Source organism: Neodiprion lecontei, chromosome 4 (genome assembly GCF_021901455.1).
Source record: "Neodiprion lecontei isolate iyNeoLeco1 chromosome 4, iyNeoLeco1.1, whole genome shotgun sequence".
Taxonomy (NCBI): domain Eukaryota; kingdom Metazoa; phylum Arthropoda; class Insecta; order Hymenoptera; family Diprionidae; genus Neodiprion; species Neodiprion lecontei.
The window spans coordinates 15,373,190-15,396,545 of NC_060263.1; the positions used below are offsets into that span (position 1 = coordinate 15,373,190).

General features: G+C 43.4%; 1 protein-coding gene across 11 annotated transcripts; it reads left to right on the top strand.

Annotated features, from left to right (window-relative positions):
- The first annotated feature begins 386 nt into the window (after window positions 1-386).
- On the top strand, window positions 387-13,826 carry LOC107225857 (prolactin-releasing peptide receptor-like). 11 transcript variants are annotated; one of them, XM_046738532.1, is made up of 6 exons: window positions 387-661; window positions 5,415-5,665; window positions 7,864-7,972; window positions 8,159-9,745; window positions 11,695-11,998; window positions 13,092-13,824. In XM_046738532.1, the coding sequence occupies exons 4-5, from the start codon at window positions 8,801-8,803 to the stop codon at window positions 11,977-11,979; spliced, it is 1,230 nt and encodes a 409-aa protein (XP_046594488.1). In that variant the 5' UTR covers window positions 387-661; window positions 5,415-5,665; window positions 7,864-7,972; window positions 8,159-8,800; the 3' UTR covers window positions 11,980-11,998; window positions 13,092-13,824. The 11 variants fall into 11 exon arrangements, with proteins under 11 accessions (XP_046594488.1, XP_046594486.1, XP_046594490.1 ...); XM_046738530.1 differs by lacking the exon at window positions 5,415-5,665 and having other exon boundaries at window positions 7,656-7,972; XM_046738534.1 differs by lacking the exon at window positions 5,415-5,665 and having other exon boundaries at window positions 7,832-7,972.
- The last annotated feature ends 9,530 nt before the right edge of the window (window positions 13,827-23,356 follow it).

The window sequence follows — 23,356 nt, forward strand, 5'->3', positions numbered from 1 at the left end:
TTCTACCGATATTTAACACGACATAAATTTATTTACGCTATACGTGACTAATTCTCCGCTTGATGTTATCAAGTTTTAATAAAAGTGAAAAAACTCTCCCGATTTCATTTCAAATTATTACTCACGATGTGGAATAAACCACATAAACCGTAAATAAATTTCATCATCTCTTATTATAGATCGATATCTACCCTCCGGCGTATTAAGAAGGCATCGGAATTGTGTTCTGTTGAATCCTGGTGCCAATACCGAGGGGATTGGAGTGTCTGATTTTTTTTTTTTACTTCGAAATTCGAGGAAAAAAGGCGCCGAGTGAATCGTTTGATAAATCGTCTCACCTGGTGAGAACCGAGTTGTGGTGAATGTACGAGGGGGGAGGGGGCGGTAGATAGGTATATTTATCGGCGATAGACTGGCTATCGCGGTGTGGAGGAGTATGCATGTGATGTCCCGGGTAAATTATACCCCGCGAACCGGCGGCGGAGAGACGCTTGCGCGGTTGGAAAACGCGAGAGAGGATCTTGGGATCCGCGGTTGTTTCGCAATTCTTAGAATCCAGTCGCGCACCAATATCGGCGCGTCAAAGTTTAGCGAGCCTGCACGCCGGGTGCACGCCGTGTCGCGTTTTCAAAACCCGGTCGCCGATTTGTCCCCGAAAACGGTTTCATTCTTATTCCCTCATTTCTTGCTACTTTAATTATACGTTCTTCTCTCCGTCTGTTTTCCAGTTTTCTACTGTACGTTTTCCGCAGATGTTTAATCACCGTACTTGACGCGCGATCACACTTTTCTTCAAATTATTCCAATAACACTGTAAATGCAAACATGAAAACCAGACTCCTGATCGATTTTTTCTCAGAATAAATATGTGAGGTACCCTTTGAGCATCTTTGATTCGTATAATCGCGCGCATTGTGTTCGCTGCTAATTTAAACTCGATATCGCATTCTCGTCGCGCATTTAAATTTGACAAAGATTAATCGATGTATACACAGTACCCCCTTGTCATTGGTTTATAAAGCAAACAGGAGGGAGAGTGTTACAGAAAAAGAGAGAGTGAGCGTGAGGCAGAGGGAGTAAGGGAAACAGAGTGACGACTTTGTTCATTAATATTTATAACCAGACACCTAGCGACGAGAACAAACTGTGGAGAGAAAGTATGTCAGTGAGCAGTCAAAACGAAAAATTATCAAACAGGGGTTTAAGGGGGTTAACTGTAGACGATGTTGCGGAATCCGGTTCAATAATCGTGTCCTGCCTGCATAACGAATGCCTAAAATGATCAATTTCAACCGCCGAAGCTCAGTTTATATAAACATGCTTTGCCAAGAGATGTCGCATTGATAGAATGTTGATTTTTCGAATACGAAGAGCCTCTAATGACGATGAATAATAGCTCATTTCATTTGTGAATTCTTCATTAAATTCCGTGCTTCTTCGGCAAATGAGTACGTTGTCTGTGTTAGACAATTTGTACAGAATAAATTTGCTATCGAAATTAACTTCGTTTCATTAAAATTAAGTGAATGATGTATATTCGTCGCTGAAAAGATCGTTAAATAGTGTTGGAAAATCGGAGTTTAGAAGTTTGTTTTCTTCCTATATAAACGGATATTCATTAAATTTACATCTGCCGGTTGTTTTTATCGAATTTCGCCCAGAGCGATGAAAAAATGGTCGAAAAATCTCATAACGGGAACTCGAGTGGCTTAGGATATAATTCGCATGCCGAAATCGACATTATAATTATTTCCAACGGTATGCACGTGTATTTCAGATGACAATCCGTTTTGAATTATTTTCCTTAGAATCATGCTCGCAAATGGGTCAATTGTCAACAAGATATTCGGTAGGGTCTCGCTCTTCTAATCGCTCGCCGGCGCAGAAATTTAGGCACGTGGTGCCAATTGATTTGCGGTCTTATGTAAGCTTTTATATAATCAAAATGTTCAAGATGATTAAACGCTGGTACGTTTTATCCGATTAGAATTTTTACGGACTCATTTTGCTCATTGAACCCTAGATCTCCACGAATTGTTTGAAAAATATCCAAAAAATTCATCACTACAGAAAAGTTATAACTCGTAGATGTAACTGTTGGTGAACATCTGTTGTAAAGTGCTTGCAAAAATCTATTTTTGTCTACTCTGGAGAAATACTTATTTGTAAAATTAAAAATATGGTAAACAAAAAAAAAAAAAAAAAAACCTAAAAACATTGGGTCCTGATGAAAAACACCAGAGTTTAACAATTTCAAACGTTTGATTACGAAACCTGTTTTCAAATCGTAGCTTGTGTTATTCGAAGTTGCTTCGATTCGAATCTATAATCGTCTAAGAGGGACGTTGTTGCATCGGAGCTCATCATCATTGGCTGAAGTAACACCCCGGGAAATTTTTCACACTGCTTTATCAACTTCTGATTGAGAGGGTGAGGTCGATTTATCCTCAACTCGCGGTCATGCCTGTGTGCACACACCCTCACCGCGCCTAATGGGTGTACACAGTGACCGCACAACCGGTCGACTTCGTGGTAGTAATTTCAGGTTATTGGTCACTTGTTCGAGTGAATTCATTGCTGTAATTCAAGCCTCGGTGCGCTCAAACATTCTGCCTATATGTGTGTACGTATGCCCTGCGCACGACCGTCGCCGGTGTAATTGAAGTATACAATGTTTGCCCGGTAATATGTGCGCCAATGGAGCGCAATTCCGTGCCTAGTCGATCTATGTCAAACCCTCCTCCCGTCCCTGATCTTGTCCATAAGGTTGTTTTTTTTCCCCGTTTTTCTTTGTTTTCCGCGTCATTGCCTCGCCTCGGGAACGCCCTCCAGGCTTTTAGATTTCTTTTCCTTTCGCGTAGGTGCCCACTTCGTCTGCTCGCACAATTCGAACCAAAACATTAACGACTGCCGAGTAATTTAGCCAATCGCAGAAAGTCGATAAAATTTTTTTTTCCATTCAGTTTATTTTATGACCTATTTCGATTAAAAAATTCATCGACGAACGCAGAGAAGAACATTATCAACTCGCATTATACTTTAGCTATACTCGCTTGGAAGTTAAATTTCATAATTTTCTTTCTGCAATCCCTGTATAAGACTTGCCACCGATTCGTAAATTTGTTATGTTTATCACGTGAAAATTGACCGACTTTTACAAAAAAATATCATTCATCAACGACTCCTCAAAATCAGAGATGGAATCGTTAGATCCATATTTTACTTTTAATACCTAATAAAAATTCTCGAAATCTGTGAATATGAATAGACATAAATAGTTCCGCTCTTGTGACATTCTCTTATTGTTAACCTGACACAAGTGTGCATTTTCGATTATCTATTCCTCTCTAACAATAAGTAAGAAAAAGTAAATTAAAACGAGCATTGACGCTCTATAAGTTCGGGAAAAATTGTTTAAGGAACAACCGAGCCGGGGAATGAAAATTTGCAAAGAAATACCAAGTGAGGTTTCGCAGTTGGATGGTTTCGTCTCAAAGAAAAAAAAAAAGAAAAAAAAAAATACGGTTCATCAAATAAACGGTCGAGGTTAAAGGTTGGACGCTTTCGGGTGGAACGAGAAAAGGACATGCCATTAAAATCGTGCATCCATTCTTCCACTCGATTCTCATGATTTCCCTCATTCTCGATTTCGCCGCGTCTCATGAATACATACATATACATACTATGTATGTTATAAAAATTTATTCAACAACTATACACGAACAATACGTTTCGCGTATTTTTCTTATTTTTATATTCTCATCCTTTTATATTATACCAGCTATACACGTGTATGTATTACATCGAACAATTTGCTCCATCCCCAGCAAGAAAACACCGCCGACAGGACTTGCAAAGGAAAATTCCGTCGTACCTTTTACTTCGCGGCGGGTCGAGGGGCCGAGGAAATATTTCTTTCTCGTGGGTTTTTCATTTGCCTCTGACTGAGATACGCGCGCAGCGATATTCACCCAGGCGCATACATATCTATATGCCGACATTTTTATCCGTCTTCGAGTTATTTGGCAAGGATATCGGCTACGAGCGACGGCTGACATCCTGTAAGTACGCGGCGGTGTGCGCACCGCGGGGCATCGCACGAACGATTTCAAATTCCCTGAGAATTTTCAGATTTCACACACCGACGCTTTCCACCCTCTCAGTTCTGCACCTACCCAGCTCTACCTTTTTGCATTCATCGCCGAGTGAAAAGCTCGAACATTATACCTCGATATACAGCCGCCGTTACAGAACGGCGAACATCTCTTATACCCGTCCCCGTTCTTAAAATCCACACCGCCAGAATACTTCATCGTCCTTGTTGTTACCCACGCTTCTGGAATTTCGAGCCTAGCTTACAAATTTTAAGCTTGTTTATCGTGCAACTCTTCGCCGAGTTTTTTTTTTTTTTATTCTCCAAGAATGCCTTAAATTCTTCGTAAAACCGCATGAAATTCGTCGGCGTAAGTGCAGACGGAGAAAAAGAAACTTAGAGGTGTGCAAACTAATGAAACGTGATTCAAATTCCAGCACAGGCAGCATAAGCCTGGGAAAGCAAGATGGCGTCGGGCCGAGCGATCAGCTGATCGTTTCGAACGAATTGCACAGAAACCGGCGGTGCGTAAAGCTTCCTGCATGCAGTCGGAGCTTATTTTCCCGAAATTGAGTCAACGCGTGATGAAACACAGGACGTGACACGACTTTTATTTTTAAATACGTGAAGCAGCTTACGTTCCGTTGCCAGATGGCGGGCCTCTGATACTTTGGGCAATCACGGGGGTTGTTTGCGCAAAGCGGAGTGGTCGCGGACCGACGAGCGCGGTTCTTTGATGGAGAATAGTAGTTTTTTGGCTTTGAAATATCGGGCGAAGCGACGAGCCAGCTTCGCAGGGAGGAGATTAAAGCGGAACTGGAGTAAATAGTCGGAACCCAACCCGAGGCGGCGGGGGCGGGTTCTGCAGTTTTAAACGGCAGCGATTGAGGCGATAAACTGCGGCTGCGGAACGGCGGCCGCGTGCCGGACGCTGACAAGTACCCCGATTACGCCGGCTCCGCGGACCTTCCCTAAATATTTATCTTGTCGCCGATTACGTAATCCGTCCAGCCCCGCAGGCTTTGCTCATCCGAAAAACTGATTTCCACTGCCGCGTTGGCGGGTCAAATCAACCCACCGAATTTTCCCTTCGACCGCCGCCAGAGTTATTACCCAGGGCTTAACTCGCGCCTATAATAACCACCTACACGCCGGTTTTAAAACCGCCGGCACGGAGGCATCGCGCTCTATTCGTCAGCTGTGTAATAAAAAGGCTTGGATTTAACCGCAACGCTATACACGCATCAGCTCTACTTTCATCAGACCTTATCATAATCGTAAACTTTTCTTTTCTTCGTTTCAATTTTTTTTTTTTTTTTAGGAACAATTACAACAAAATCTAATAACGGTCAGCGTTAATGAGCTATGCTAGAAAGAACTCGAGTCGTATAAAGAGAAAATAATCGAGCCACGGCGATTTGTCGGTTTCAAGTACGGATCTTAGAAATTTTGGTAAACAATTAGGGCGGAGGCAAGAATGTATAATGGTCAAAAAATCGAAGGGTCGCAATATCGTATTTATCAAGAGGCGAAAATTCTGGTTCCCAGGATTTCAAAGAATCGAAAAGGAAAGTAAAGAAAGTTCAATATATAGAAAGACCGAAAATGTAGAGCAAGCCAAAAGATAAAATTGTCCGAATTCCCGGCGAGACTATACCTTAGGGGGCACAAAAAAAATTTGTTTAGTACGCTGAAACAAATTGCTGTGTAAGGAGAGCCCTGTAGCTCAATTATAAAAGGTCGCTCACGCGGCTTTTGTATTCCGTATCTGATTAATTCGTGAAGAATCAGAGGGGCAGCGACAGGGGAATCGGTAAGTTTTGAATATTTTTGTCTGCACCCATATTTCGCTGAAGCCTACTATTATATATGGGCTATTCCGCGTCAACCGGATCAGTCATCTCTCAGATATTTTTTTAATTTGGCATGTGGATTGTGTGGGAGGAGTTAGATTTTTGTGCCAAAGCGCGAATCTCATAATGCAAAATTCGATTTTTTATTAACAATAACAAATTAGAATCCCATTTTTTTCAAAAATTCATAACTTTGGCAAAAAATTAGATACAATATATTTTTTTTTTTCAAATTACGCGGAAAGCTCCATAGAATTAAAAAAAAAATACGAAATGGTAAAAAAAAGTTGTTATCAATTGTTTATTTAACAATTAATTTTTCAAAGATTTTTAAAACAGTGACTGACACGATCAAAAAATTTTTTTTAAATTCTGACATGTTCCTTGAACTGTACTACAACCTGTGAACACATTCTTGAAACTTCACTTATCGCTTTGAGCAGGCCTTGTGAAGGTACAGTATTTTTTTCAGATTCTTCAATCATGTCCTACATCGTGAAAATGACTAAAATAACGCTGCGACGCCACCACGGGGTAGCGGTGGACGGCAACTGGCCGCTCGCCATTTAAACGTAGAGACTCGGCGCGCCGCAATACCATGCGCATCGACACCTTTAATGATTTTTAACTCGAAAACGAAGAAAAACACCCCTCTGGAATTAATTCACAGGTTGTAGTACAGTTCAAGGAACATGTCAGAATTTAAAAAAAATTTTTTGATCGTGTCAGTCACTGTTTTAAAAATCTTTGAAAAATTAATTGTTAAATAAACAATTGATAACAACTTTTTTTTACCATTTCGTATTTTTTTTAAAATTCTATGGAGCTTTCCGCGTAATTTGAAAAAAAAAAATATATTGTATCTAATTTTTTGCCAAAGTTATGAATTTTTGAAAAAAATGGGAGTCTAATTTGTTATTGTTAATAAAAAATCGAATTTTGCATTATGAGATTCGCGCTTTGGCACAAAAATCTAACTCCTCCCACACAATCCACATGCCAAATTAAAAAAATATCTGAGAGATGACTGATCCGGTTGACGCGGAATAGCCCATATATCTATGAAAGAGTGCAGATATCACGGTCGAAAAAGCTGAAGATTTTTAGAAATCCAACCGATAAAATGTTCGATTGTAACACTCATAGAACTTCCAAAAGATTTGTAAAAAAACAAGCGCATTGTGCGCTTATTCGGTAACGGGGTGGAGCTTCTCCCGTCGCTGCCCCTCTGATTTTTCACGTGTTAATCAGATACGGAATACAAAAGTCGCGTGAGCAATCTTTTAAAATTGAGTTACAGGGCTCTACTTTCACGGCAATTTGGTTTAGCACACAAATCAACTTTTTCAATTCACGCCAGAAAAAAGAATTTTTGTTGGTCCACCCTACTACACGTATTTCGTTGTTCTATGCTTCACCTTTTCACATTTTGACTAATCTATATTTTTCGCCGTTCTACATTTCGAAATTCCATGAGTCAGGCTTGCGCGTCTTTAAAAATTCTACATTGAGGTCCTTCTATTGTGTTTCCATTGTACTTTTTAAACCCTACACATGTTTATCCACTCACCCCGTCCCTTGTCCACATATCCTTTTGTCATTTTCCAACTTTCGCGCGATAATTGATTTCCGATTTTTTCTCGCCCCTTCTTATACCCTCGTTTATTTCCATCGAAACTCGCTCTCAATTCAAAGTTTTCGGTGAAAAGTTATAGGGAAAGTTTTCGTTGAGGTCTTGAGCTCCGAGCTTAAGGGTTCGGTAGTTATTTAGGCTTTTTAATCCACCAAATCGCTCCTGTGCTTCCATCGATTGTCTAATAAGGGCAAATTTCGCCACGGGCTTCGAGACGCGAAGGTTGTGAATAACAATGTAAAATGATGGTAGCAATGAGGCTAATAAGAAGGAGATTATGAAAGATAAGATAAGGAGAAGAAAAGATATGGGGAAAAAGATTAGATGAAACGTTGATTGGTCGGGCGGACCGCTTGGAAATGCTGTGAGAATACTTCAATCAGTCTTACAGAGGTATACGCGGCGATAAATTTTAATTAAAATACTGAAACCCTTTTTTTTTCTTCCTTCCTCTGTTTGCTCTTCTTTTCTTCTCATTCTCCCTCTTTCCTTGTACCTCGCCTCATTGGCTAGGCTCAAGACTCGAGCATTAAACACCTTGACACTGACAAGTTGCCGCGTGCTTTTTCATTCCTCCAGAAAACGGTGTTGTATGTATAGTGTATACATGTACACATCTATACATGTATATAAGTATCCTTCGGAAAAGGACGGTTAATTAATTGGGTGATCACGACTCGAGTTACTCCTTCAAGAAGTGGATAGTGACTGGGTTACCGCGTCAGCGTTCTTTGCTCTTATCTACCCCTTTCCCTCCCTCAATGTTGATAAATCAAGTTGAGAAATGTGAAAAACAAGAGAGAAAAAACTTGAAGAACAGTCAAACAGCACAATGGAATGAATCGTAACGAGGTATCAAAAACTTTGGTCTAAACGTCGTGTATATCTGTGTATAAAGTAACGACAGTAAGACATTGTGGAAAGGGAAGAAACGCGATATAAACTTGAATGAGGGAAAAATGTCGAGATGTTACGCAAAATAAAAAAAAAATAAAAACAAATAAAAACCAAATCGTGCGAAAATACAGCGGTGCAGGTACGAGGATAAGACGTAGTAGGGAAAATTTGTTTCAGTGATCGGTAAAGAGTTGCGGCAGAGTGGTTTGGCAACGGTGCGGTTGAATAATCTGGTCCGAGTATGAATTGCCGGGAAGCGGATAATTTGCATCCGGGGTCTTGACGTCATCGTGAAACTGCAGGATCGGTAGTGTCCTCGGTAGGATGGGGAACGCTTCGGAGGTGGTGGTAAACGGTAACAATACGAGTTTCGAGTACCCGGACTGGGACCTGACGGCGAACGCGGGAGTCCAGGCGGCGTTCTGCATCCTCTACGGGAACATATTCGTCCTGGGCTTGTGCGGCAACGCTCTTGTGTGTTTCGTGGTGGCGCGAAACCGGCAGATGCAGACGGTGACGAACCTCTTCATAACGAACCTGGCGCTGAGCGACGTCCTCCTCTGCATCCTGGCCGTGCCCTTCACACCCCTTTACACCTTCCTCGGCGGGTGGGTGTTCGGCAACACGCTCTGCCACCTGGTACCCTACGCCCAGGGCGCCAGTATCTACATAAGCACCCTGACCCTGACCGGTATCGCCGTCGATCGTTTCTCCGTGATAATCTACCCGTTCCGGCCGCGGATGCGGGTCGAGGCCTGCCTCGCCATCATCGCCGGGATATGGGTCGTAGCCCTGGTCCTAACCCTGCCGTACGGCATCTACATGCAGCTGCAGGAGAACCGGTACAAGCTCTGCGAGGAGAACTGGCCCAGCGAAGACTTCAGGATGGTCTTCAGCAGCCTCACGTCCATTCTCCAATTCGTGCTGCCCTTCTTCGTCATCGCCTACTGCTACGTCTGCGTGTCCGTCAGGCTCAACGACCGCGCCAAGGCCAAACCCGGATCCAAGACCAGCCGACGCGAGGAGGCCGATAAGGAGCGGAAACGGCGCACCAACCGCATGCTCATCGCCATGGTCTCGATCTTCGGCGTCTCCTGGCTTCCTCTCAACATCGTCAACGTCCTCAACGACTTCTATTTACCCGTCACGGACTGGTCCTACTACAGGCTCTGCTTCTTCATGACGCACTGCCTCGCGATGAGCAGCACGTGCTACAATCCCTTCCTCTACGCCTGGCTAAACGAGAACTTTCGCAAGGAGTTCAAGCAGGTACACAAGCGGGTCTCTATCTTGTTTGCGGCGGTGATTCTCGCCATCGTTAGAAACGTGGGAATCCTAGTTGTCTGTTCCTTTTCTTTTCATACTTCTATATGGAAGGTTTTCGAATTACAATCAGAACAAAGGAAAAGAGAGAGATGAAAAAAAAATACGGAGGGGCGAGCGCTAATGGATGGTTGAGACTGAGCCGGTAGGCCATGATATAGACTTAATTTTCCCCCCTACGAAACAATAACGTCAACGGGTCGTCCTCGCGTCTTTCATGATTACTTTCACCGAAAGTTTTTCTTTCTTCTTTGTCACTGTTTTCATCTTCTCATCGTTCTCTACCTTATCCCTCGAGGGACAAGCCGAGAAATACAAATGCAGCTATACCCTGCACGGTACACATTGCGCACAACGACGTTGAGTTACGGACAAGCAAACGACTGCCTGCCTGCCTACGCTCGTGAAAAAGTCGCTATCTACGAGCAGTTGCGCGGAATGGATTTGCGAGGGGTGCCGACAAATCGAGCGAACGGATACGGCTATACGCGCCTATATCCGGGACCAGATGTCGCACGATCCTACAGTAGTCCGTATTCCTCATTCCTTACGAGCCAGCGTCGCGGCGGCCCCTCTCCATGGGGTGACGTAAATCCTTTCAGACTACGGTTTCAGATTCGGTTTCAGCTCGTCCCGACGGTAATTCCTTTGGAATTTGGATTGTCTTAGCGCCGGAGAATCGCGTCGTAAACTCCCGCGGACGTAAGGGCGAATCGTTTATCAGATGTGGGTAATTTCGACTGAGAGTGAAAATAAAAGGGACGCGCAGATGTCCGTTCCATAACTGGTTGAAAATTTTGCAAAAAAAAAGGAACGAAAATACGTCGTTTCAGGAACAAAATAGCCGTTGGTACTCGCCTCAAATGACTCTTCTACTCTACTCTCGGAATTGCCCCTCGTTCGTTTTCTACTTGCCTCTCGTGCGAAGCGGGATCATGGCAAGACTAGTTTGCTCTGGAATACCTCGTCGCGGAAAGCTCGGAAGCGTCGAATTTAGTTATCAAAGTTCGTTCAGGCGACGGAAAGAAGAGAAAAATTTTAATTTCCCGGATATCGGAATTAGGTGTAAATGCCCGGAAGTAATGGCTAGCTATTTCTCAACTCAACGAGCAAACGATCAACGTTCGAATTGCTTCTGCGGTAGAACAGAAGACAGAAAACAAAGAAAGTTTATCACCAAAACAGAAATAACCGTTTTACACTGGTTGAACGAAAAATTCATTACCAACAACCTGCCAAGAGGTTTTATATTTTTTTAATTTAGAATTAGGTAATATAGTAAAGTATTAGAACCGTATCTCCTTTAACGCGGGATAATGAATGCGTGTGTACATAATACAATATAACGTTCCACCCGTGTACGATACGGAGGGTATTTGTTATTAGAGAGGTTCGAATACTTCAGTGACTTTGAGTCAATAAATTCTTCGCTAACAGTTTTCGGCCCCGCCTGTGCAGGGAACTCGGGATATTAATTTTCCCCGGCGAACAAAGACGCGGGAGTGTAGCAAAGTTCGACGGATACCGTTGATTACGCTCTTCTGAAATGTTCGTAAATCGACGAGTCGGGTAAAATGATTACCGGTGTTATTCACAAATTTTCCTTTAAATTAGACGTGTATTCGTATATTCATAGGTAAATTGCAAGAGTTGATTGAAGATAATCCACTTTGCATCGGGGTTTTCACCGCAACCTCGGCGACCACAACGAGCGTTGCCGTGATGATCCTAGGTGATTTCGTCCGGAGTTTGACCCGATTAGAAGGCTCTCTCTGTCGACTCCTGGCGCATGTAAAATACCTGTGATAGGGCCACCGCCTCAAAAAAAAAAAAAAAATTTTGAAGGCTAGAAATTGGAATAGAAAACTCAATAGAACGACACTTATCTGCACCAGGTGATTCCGTGCTTTAGACGCGCCTACGAGGGGCGAAATCCCAACGGGAAATCCGTCGGTGGACTTCGGACCGAACGGACCTGCGACGGTGAGGCTGACGTTGACGGAAACGGCGTTGGAATCGGTGTGGAGGCCTTTCTAGAGGAGACGCTGCTTCGCGTTCCTGACGCCAATGCAACGGGGTCCGAACTCGTCGTCCTCGACCGCTCCACTGGCTCCTCGTCCGACCCAAAGGACAAACGACGCTCAGTCGCCCTTCGCGACGTAGCTGAGGACGCGTTGTAGGAATCCACTGCGAAACAAGGTGAGAGACTTCAAGTCGAATAATATGCTTCCAGAAATTCCAAGGAATCGGTAAGGAGTCTTTCTCTTTATAAGGAAACACGCGAACTGGGTTATCCCGCAAAAATGTAACGTGAAAAATTTGACACAGGCTGAAACCGCTTGCATTTATGCAATTTATAGTACACCTTTACCGATAATCGCCTGCGTTTTTTTTGGGCTTAACGCTCGCTGGAATGTACCCTCGGTTGCCGAAAGGCAGGCGGATTTTGTTAAAAGTACTCTGAACTTCGTAAACGTAAGCGGATTTACCCGGTGTTGAATTTCCTCGAAATAAACCAGTATATCACAGAGTGCGGTACTTGCATCAGATTTCTGAAGAGAGAAGACTCTTGAAATCAGTGACAAGATTTTGTTAAACTTGATTCTAACTTAGAAAGAGAAAAAAAGAAAGGAAAGACATCTTCCTCGTTATCATTCCTGTAATTGTGAAACTTTTGTGTGAAGGTTCTGTTGAACAAGAGAGAAAAATGAGATGAAAATATAAGAACTTCAGATAATTTGAACAGGCTGACTAAACTTAAACTTTTTGACATAGCTTCGCGCGGGGAATTAAATGAATTTTCCAAGTACCTGAGCGAATCCGCAATGACACACCGCGACCGTTTTTCAACTTTACACATCGTATACTTAGCCCCCAGTCATATAATGAGTGAGAGGGAAGTTTCCAAGAAATAATATGTACTTAACGACGTTGGGCGAGAAAATTTTGCAGAACCATCTCTTGGTCTAATTTTCTCGGCCGCGCGCCAATCAACGGAAACCTGTTGAAATACCCGAAATGGCACGAAATTTCAGTACGATCGTCGAGGTGTTTTCTGGCTGCAGATTATTTCATACAGGTATTCATACGGCCGGCCACCCTCTGCATATTATTCCGAGACACGGGGTTCGGGGGTTTGGAAATCCGGGTGATGACAGTGACGGGACTTGAGAAGTGGTGGATCGAACCGAGTAGATTATAATCAGCGGGTTTGCGGGGGGCAAATCCCGCTCTCCCGAGAGTATACATACCGGAACTGTGACTGCAAGGGTTGCTGTGGAAACTTTTCCAGGCGTTGACGGGACCGACGGGGACGTCGTCGAGGCAACCTGCCCTCTCGATCTCGGCTGGCGACGGCTGCGGGAGATCTCAACGGGGTTCGGCTCGTCCCTAACCCAATATCAAGCCGACGGTGCGGATCTCAGTCCCGGATTTGTCACGTACCAGCAACCCGACTCTGCTCTGCCCGATTCAGCATCTCTCCATCCGGCACGGCATTCCTGATCAAGACAACGAGCGAGGCGTAACGAAGAGATTTAGCCCCCATCTCTCTGTGTGGCATAATTATAATTAGCCGTGGGATTATACGGGCGAAACGATGTAAAGTCTATCCGCGATTATACGATAATGTAACTACGGCCTGCATGATTATGTGATATAATACTTCGCACTGTTGGAAATCTCGCTTCTCGCAATTCGCTACAGTTTATTATTCACACCCCTTTCTCTGTGTCGCTTTTTGTTCGCAGATTTGACGGGGTTAAAATTTCTCACGCTCTTACTTGGAATTGTTAAATTTTCACCGTAACCGCGACCCTGAGTTTTTCAACAGCGCGCGTGTAAACTTGTACGTAAACGACAGTCGTGTAACACCGTCTGCCTGACCGTATGCGCGTGTGCGTGTGTGTGTGCGCGCGTGTGTGTAGAATATTGTAATACATCGAAAAATGTTTGTGTATAGAGGTTGAAAAAGGCAGAAGAGAAGATAAATAAAACAAATCGTAAATAAGGAAAATGGCAGTTTATGTGTTACACGCGTATCGGTGCGGAGAAGAAATTTTCTCACAAGGTACATATCTGAAATCCTGCATGACACTATAGTGAGCTTTTAAGCTGAAATTCACGCCGGCAACTTTTTAGTCCGATCCATTCTCCCTCTTCTTTTGCTTGGTTTTATTTTTAATTTTCGTATCGAAAAAATTCAGCAAACGTTTCCTTGTAGATTCATATTACCCAGAATACATTTTTTCCCATCGTCGATCCCTGGAATTTCAAACGCGCTCGCGGCGATCGCTAAACACTCTTAAATATCCACGTTGCATGTAAATAAGTAAAACCAAAGTCCGTAGGTCGCGGTCATCATCAACGTGTCTACATGTATACAACATTGCATATAATTACGTTCCTTTAATCGACAGATTTGGTATACAACCGAACGGTATAACGGAAACGAAGAGCACGTGAAATTTGGCGAAAGAGATGATAAAAAAAAGGAGTTTTCGTCGTACGCACGATCTGGCAGTTATAAAAATAATCCATCAAAGAATCCATTTATTTCCGGACAAGAGGTAAATGCGTATTTAATGTTTATTGTACAAGTAAGTTGCGACAATTGTTGAGATTCAGATGAGCAGTTGAATTAATCCTTGTCTAAGTTATTATATTATATTTTTCTTTGCGGGAGGGGAAAGGAGGTTCGCAACGAATCCCCTCTTTCCGCTATACCTTGTAAAACGCTAATCAGAACTTCGTTGGTACGTTTTCCCCGTGCGGCACGGTATAACTTTATATATGGGGCATTCCACGCCAACTCGGTAAACTGTTGACCCTGACATTTTTTTAATTTCACCAAGGATTTTTTCTACGTCCCTTCTCAAAAACATCGAAATCGATTTTTGTGAAACAAGAAAAAAAATCTTTGGTTACCGAAATTGAACATTTTCACGCAAGATTCACAAGTGGGACCGCGTTTTTTGTCTATTTGTTTCGTCGTGAGTGTATTTTAGAAACAGAGAAGCAATACAAAAATTCAGTAATCAAATTGTAGATGCGTTATGTATTTTAATAGACATTTAACGGGTATGAAAATAGGAAAAAGTGTTAAAAAAATAGAAAAAATTGTTTTAAAAAATATATAAAAAATCGAGGTTCCACTTGTGAAACTTGCGTGAAAATGTTTTATTTCGAAAATGGCATGTTTCTTATCTTGTTTCATAAAAATCGATTTGGGTGTTTTTGACACGGGTTTAAAAAATCACAGAGTAAATACGAGTGATTGAAAGAATGTGAAATTTTTTTTTTAAACTTTTCAGGAGTTGGTGTTAGCGTAAGAAAAATCCTTGATGAAATTAAAAAATGTCATGCTCAAGCGTTTACTGAGTTGGCGTGGAACGCCCCATACATAAAGGTAATATTTATAGTACATATTATATACTTATAAAGATAACGTTTTAATAGGGATAAGGGATGGGGCGAAATTGTAACCCTGCACTCTTCAAGTTTCGAAAATGTTCCCCCGAAGATAAGCCAGCATCGCTCCCCGAAACGCGTCGACGGTGACGGCGGCAGGTGTCCGGTGTCACAATGATACTTAAACCGAATGATAGAGAGAGCAGCTCGGAGGACGGGATTAGTGAGAACAAATGGGTTTCCCGTCTCCCGGAGACGGCGAGTTGCGAGTATCGGTGCACACGGAGGGGCGGGAATCGATAAACCCGGGGTGCCATCGGCCGACTTTTCCGGCGAGTAAAAAATCCTCGAAATATTGAAAACATCGCGAGGGGGCGGCGTGGACGACGTAATTAAACCACGCGCTTCCACCGGCCTTTATGAAGGGCCCGTCTGTTTGGCGCAAACAGAAAACGGTGCCGGGGTTCGTTCCCCTCACTCTCCGTTACCGAACGAAATTCGAGTCCCTCGCCGCCTTTTCACCCCCCCCCCCCCCCCCCCCCCCCGGAATCCGCTACACCCTCCAATTTTCAACTTCCGAGGACCGTTTCCCGCATTCGACGCGAACCATCGGAATCCCCGATGCCCTGCAAATTACCCTTTTTTTTACCGAAGGGGGGAAAGGGATGGAACTGTTTACGATCCGCAGACGGGAACAAAAACAACGCGATCCCGCTAACAATAAAACCCGGCGTCGAATCGTCCGCGGAAAAATGGCGAACGGACGGTGTGTAAACTGCATCGATGCTCTGGAGGATCACCGTTCGTTTTCTCATTATACGGCCCGCGTTTTATCGCCCCGTCTGGCCCTCTGAATTATTTTTAAACCGAAAACTCCCCTCGTCTCGTCTCTCGTAGCACTTTTTCACCGATCTTTATAGGTGCTTGAGGCCGAAGTGTTTTTTATCCGAATATCTCACCGCGCTTTATAAATCACCGTATGAACGGCTTGACCAAAATCCTTGGGGTGGGAAATTTCGAGGCTGTGCGAAAGTCTTATTATTATACGTGTATTCGGAAATTTGCCATGATAAACGCTGACAAGTGAAGTCAACGTGCTGTGTGTTGTTTTACCGACTCGCAACTCTCTTGAGCGACAAGTGCTTCGGAGGATCGATTAATTGCGTCGCCTGTGGCTCGAGATGTCCAGCCCAGCATCCCAGGACGTGCCGATATCATCTCGACGAAAATCAATGCTATATCCGCGAAGCTTCTCGCGAAAGCGCGACGATTTTCATCATTGTCTATTATCGTTGTAAAATCAGTGTTGAAATTTCGCGCAGAATTCGTTAACGTAGATTTTTTTCGTCGTTATTCTTTCGGTATTATTTTTTTATCGAAGTGTTTTCACATCCGTGCCTCTTCTTTTACCTCAAATCTCGACCGCCTTTGAACGCCTGCTCGTATTTCCTGCCAAGGAAGAGCGGGAGAATGAGAGAGTAGCCAGAGGGGCGCGATACTCGAGCCGTATTTTTGAATCGATCACGTATGCGGGCAGTGAGCAAACGATCGGTTTGGCATAGCCGTGGGGTGATTTGTGATTTTAGTGTGATAAAGCAGGCGAAAGAGAGAGCGGGGCGGAAATAACGCGAATGAAAAAAAAAAACAAATACGTCAGAACGGGGCGCCCGGGTTTTGCGGTAAACGAGGTAATGGATGAGCAACAACTTGGCGGGAGGGTGGCGCGTCAATCAAATGTTGATTAAAACGAGTCGGCTCCAGGGTCGGCATCTGGCGACGAAGGGCTCGTTAGGTTGTTTTATTGAACCACGGGAAGATGGCCAGCTATGTTTATGTTTTTTTTTCTACCCCCCCCCCCCCCCCCCCCGGGCCACCTGCCCCCCACATCCGCACTAAAATACGACACTATTCAGATGCGGGGTATCGACGGGCCAATGGGAGTCGCGCCGTGCCCGTGGGCCTTAACGGAGCGAATCCCAAATCGCAAAATCGATACGCGAAACTCGCCCTTCGCTGGCCGACAGTAAGCAATTAGTGTTAAGGTAGCGATTAATTGCAAATCCTCTCGATCCTCGGGCCTCAACTCCATTAAACTCTTCAATTAGTCTTCGCAGCAAGGACTTCCGTCCGACGATAAATTTCGCATTCCGGCCGCTTCCAACTTCTCGGCGAAGCCACGCGGCTTGCTGCCCGCTACGAAAGTTAATACACCTGCTATCTTCCCCCGCCTATCTATCGCCGGATCAACAAGCTCTATAACCCGGATGGATGGATGGATGGACGGATGGATGCACGGCGGCTCCGCTTGCACCCACTTTCGCCAAAGAGTAAACCCATTATTGCCGTCCGCCGTTAATGGATTCAACGCGTTCGCCTGGACGCCCGTTATCGCCACCCTATCGCTTCGCCCGCCTCTTCACGCTTGCACGCGGCCAGAAACGACTCTCCGACCACTCGAAGCACACCGAATCTCGGTCCCGATTTTTTTTTGCATCGTCTTTTTTCTACATCTTCGTATGATACCGAAGGGGACGGAAAACGGTTCTTTCTCCCTGGGAGTTTGCACTTGCGGTTTTTATTGCTCGATTGAAATTCAAATTCAAACGCCTGGAAAGGTACCGCTGTTGCATTATAATATTCGACACCGAACCCCCACTTCAAATATAAACCGCGTTTCAATAAGCTACCCCAAATTTCGTCCCATGAATCAGCCCCCAGACGCATCGGAATAAACTCGAGCCCTGCTTTCGGGCGTCGTGATTGGTTCGAGTTTTATGACGCAGACCGAGGTCGTTCGAACAACGCGGCGCACTTGGGACTTTGATTCTTCGAATAATTCCGTTACGGAGCACGAGATGTTATTCTCTCCGAGGGTGACGGGGGGGGGGGGTTGTAAATTAAGAAAATTCCCTTTCAGTCTTAATCAATCTCATTTTCTTTTTATCTCCACTTCTTTTTATTATTCTTATTCTTTTTGCTCTTCATCTTCTTTCATTAGTCGTACTGTTAACTACTGCAAGGTGAGTACAGTCAGGGTACAGTCATATTGTAAGTGATTTCGTCGCGACGTCAATAAAAGCTTGTACAATATACCCGCGTATCTATGTAGTTCCAGACAGCGAATAACAAACTGATTACAGACTCATCACGAGCTGCTGCAGCGTACATACCCTGCATGCTTCCAGATTAGAAAACAAGGTATCGTTATTTATCGCGCGTTGAATTCAATGGAGTGAAAACAGCGAAAATTTATATCTGGCAATAACGCAGTCTGCCTCTTGCCCGAGCTTGTTCTCAATGCACTGAAATTCGAGTAATCTTGCATATTCTCTTCAATCTCATCGTCAGGAAAATTATCCAGATACAGTAAAACCTCTCAATAGTGCCGCTTCCCCTAATCCGTGCTCGAGCGTTTCCCCCACTACCATACTACACTCTGGCGTTTCAGTATTCTCTCTCAACACTGCCGCTGATGTGAAATATATACTTACCTGCTTCGGTGATTCCGAAGTATGTCTGCAAATGGAATTGAATGGAATACAAAGGTGCGAAAGTTACACTTTATTGGGAGGGTCGAGTATTAATTCTCGAGAACGAGCGTGTCTGGCCAGAGTGGGGGGGGGGGGGGGGGACCGAGATTCTGATAAATGCATTCCCCTCACAGTCCGTGGGCGGCTCTATTGGGAGGTTGCACCGTATAATACTTCCGATCTGATCGAGCCGACGATATGATCTATCAGTCGGATTGGTGATATGAAAAGAGACTCGATTGAAGTTCGGGCAATATTCCTAAACAACACCGTGAACCAGTGTTACCCTGCAAATGAAGTTTTTCACCACATGCACAGCGATGCGGCAACACGGAGATCAGAATCCGCAGGATTGCAGCTACGTTGTAGAATGCGGAAAGTATCAATTGGAATTGGGGGCGACGATGGCGGCGTCAGCGTTAATTGAAATTGACGCGGTGGTTTACGTGCGGTCGGGCAGGCAGCGATGCACTCATCATCATGAACGTAATCATCATCATCGTCATCGTCATCATCATCATCATCAGGGGAAGTAGCGGCGGCATCGAGGAGCGAATAAACGCGAAAGGGGCGGTCGCGGCACTCAGAAGGATATATCTGTAGAAATAGGGTGGAACACATGTGTAGGTACATACAACGGGATGCTCGCGGCATTGCGTGCGAGTATTGCTTTTACCGCTTTGCAAACATACGTGCCATTATCAACAGGCTTTGTGTACTTACTCGTGGCGTCATTCACCGCAGTATAATCTACCCACCTGCCCCGCGGTGTAACGCTTATACCGCTGAACGGCGTCGCGAGATTTTTGACTCGCGATTAAAACTTATTGTACAAGGTAACATGTGCCTGAGCTCTGAAACCTTCGAAGCCCTTTATGCTCACGTAGTACTCCTACGCTTACCGACCGAGGAGGCTCGCCCGTTTTCTTCCTGTGTTAAGTTAATAAATGAATGGAAAGGGAAGTTCAGGAATAAGTTACTCATATTCCGAAAATCGTCGAAATAATGCGTGGCTGTTCACTCCGTACTATTTCCATAATTCTCACATTTCAGAGGCCAAATTGTGCATAGTTGAGATACTTTTCGCCATTCCGGAAAGAATCAGGAATAAAATGAGCTGTCGTGAGACTGTTTTCATGCAATATTGAGGTCGCCAGACGAGAACTAGGAATTATAATAACTTCGTGAATAAAAGATGCTCTCACGGTCAGCTGGGCACATGGCCAAGCGTTCTTTGGTTGTAATTGAAAGCGGGGAAGCGGCCCTATCGAGAGAGTGAACAGTAATTCGAATCGAGCCTGGGTGAGGCGGTGGCCACGTACCTTCGGTCGGCCGTAAGAAAGGAAAAGAGAAAACAATAACGCTTTTTTTGTACCCTTGGTGTTGCTTTATCCCCCCCCCCCCCCCCCCCCCTTCCGCGATCTGCACCTCAGGAATTTCATTTCGCTTAGCGACCAAATAGCCCGTGCGTGCCTGCCGACTGTCCCTCGCAGCCTCTTCAAAATTTAAACGAGCCGCTTCTCCGCCGCGCCTCGGACGCCCTTCTAGTCCCGACTTATTTCATCTCTCTTTTTCCCAATTTTATAATAAAATGTTTCCATCGTGAGATGCGACGAAGGAGTCTGTATAGATTCCCTCAGATTTGTAACGCATTTACCTATACTACAGCTACGTGTCAGTTCGTTGGCGGTAGAACACCGATGGAGAATGAAATGTACGGTTTTCGATATGAAGTCGGAACCTTTCAAAGGTCGATTCTCTCTTCACTCAAAATATCAGACAGGAACCATTAAATATTCCATATTGAAGCTTCGTCGGATTCACTGCTCGGCAATCAAATGCAAATGTCCATGATTGTGGATATCGGAAAAGAGAAGAAAAAACGTAAATAAAGAATAGGGGGAAGAAATGATTTGCAATCTAGATTAGTACTAGCTTTATATGTGCAAAAACAGAGGAAAAAAAAATTGAAAAATGAAGAAACGGATGTTAAGCCATGCTTCGCGACATGAGGCACGCAAAATCCACATGTGTCCGCGGGTCACGCGCGCATATACGTACCTCGTTTACAGAAATTCAATATCCGAAAGCCATGCTTATACAGGGCGGACAAAAAATCTAGGTTTAAACTCAACCTGAAAAGGGGCCACCGAGCTTTACAAAAATAAACAGAGATAAGAAATAACAATAAAATTGAAGGGGCGACACTCTCGCATCTCCGAAAAACAAGATTATTCACTCACAAGGGGAGTGTCAAACTTGGGAATCACAGATTTCCATCACTTTTCTGTATATTGTAGGGCAGAGTCCTCTCAATAAATATATAAAGCGGCAAGACGCCATTCGTTTTTATTATTGAGAAATTTCAACTCAAAGTTCTATATGTAACTTAAGTAGAAGGAACCTTTTTACCAGTTGCAGCAATAGTTCCGTGGCGTAGCGGTAACGCTCTTTCTTACTGAGGGACCGAACGGCTGTTCAAGTTCCGTTAGAGGTGCTTTTTTTTTTTTTTTTTTTTTTATAAATTATTTAATACAAAAATAAATAATTAATAATTAATATTTCTATAAATTATTTTTTTATTTTTAAGTTAGGAAAAAATACAAAAAATGATAAAAATAGGATTTGTAATAATTATAATAACAAAGTAATCAATATTATCAAAAATAAAGTCGCTCAGTAAGCAAGAGCGTTACCGCTACGCCACGGAACTATTGCTGCAACCGGTAAAAAGGTTCCTTCTACTTAAGTTACGTATAGAACTTTGAGTTGAAATTTCTCAATGATAAAAACGAATGGCGTCTTGCCGCTTTATATATTTATTGAGGGGACCCTGCCCTACAATATATATAAAAGTGATGGAAATCTGTGATTCCCAAGTTTGACACTCCCCTTGTCAGAAAAACGCTGTTGCGAGTCGTGGCAAGGGGATTTGCACAGCTCTCGTCGAATCTCGACTATCACGAGATAAATCATCCATTTTACTACCATTATACGATTTTATGCGTTTAGCACGACGGAATGGAATCTGAGCTAATTCTCGGCTATCGATCGTCTTCGTGGTCGCTGTATCGCTGTACAGTGTACGTCAAAGAAATTAAATTCAAAAACGTCTGTTGATTATACATAGACGAGAATTATCCGGCCACGCTTTGTTGAAACGGATTACGGCTAAATGCCGTTACAGAATTGGTGTACACAAAATTGAGTTTTACCGGGGTCGGAATTAAGCTGCAACATGTACAATGGTCGTTTGTATATAAATAAATAAATTTATGAACCCACTTGTGAAACGGTTCTTTGTAAGTTATTCAAATATCTCTGTAACTCATATAGAAGTCAATTTACTGGCTATTTTGGGCTTGCTGAAGCGTATATTTGCATGCTTTTGATCCTTTTACCGGCCTACCAGACTCGCAAAGGACTTGGTCAAATTATTCTCCTGTTTCTAAAGGATGGCAGGTAGGTAGGATACGGTACGCGCACCATGCTTCGATGAATAGGACAGAATATGAATCTCTGATTTTCTTGCAACCAATCCCGGACCCTTTCCTCGCCTTCAATTTATTGCTCATCGCTCCGAGAGTATGATTAAAACAAATTCAGAGAGTTAATTCACTCGTTTAGATCCTAGAGTTATGAATGACTGCCTTGGCAAATGAGTTCTAGCTTTTCAGTACATACGAGATGTTACAAAGAAATTCACTACAGGCAACTATTCGCATTTATATTTCATGTACATATTTGCATCACATGAGTTGCTGAGATTCCTATGTAGAATAAAAACAATATCAAATTTACAGTTAGATTGAAAATACGAATAAATACATTCTCAACTAGTTGCAGGATCTTTAATTTCAAATTATCGATTTTATATTTATAGTCCGGCGTCCAAGCGAGCTGGGGATAAACATCTAGTTATTATTCAAATTTTAGCTCCCAAATCCATTCGATACGAGGTATATTGTCGATAATTAGGCCCTTATGATTGAAATATGGTGTAACATTAGTTGCCTCCGATAAGGCGTCAAAACTCGTGTCTCATTGCATATACTAAGATGCGTAGATTGGGAATTTTAAACAAAATGAAAGAAAACATTTTGCAGACAGAGGATTGCCAGTGATCAGTCCCATATGCTTCACTTTTACACGGTGCAAATCTACGCGACTCGCTTAACCATTGAGTCTAATCAGGTGGACTCTTATTCTTCGACTTTTTTAGAGTAAATTCATCGTTTGTCATACAGTTGCTACAGTTTCTACGAATTATTGTAATTGGTCGATATCTGAAACTATACACACACAAGGCCGTTTTCGCAGCTGCCAACCGTGCCGTATAGGATCGAATTGTGTAGGACTGAACCAGTTGAATGTGTGATTCGGATTACGTGCAGTTCGAATTACGTGTAGGAAAATTTTGTGTATGATTGAACGTGTAGGAATCATGGTTTCTCGTGTGTACTTGGCGCCTAATTGAGAGCAACTCATGCTGCAACACATTTGCGGGATTTTCAGCCTGTAGGATATGCAATCCTCTGGCACGCGCCTAATTATCGGCAATTTGAATATAAACATTCGAAGGTTAAAGCAGAAAGATCTGCCTACTTCAGGGGGTGTG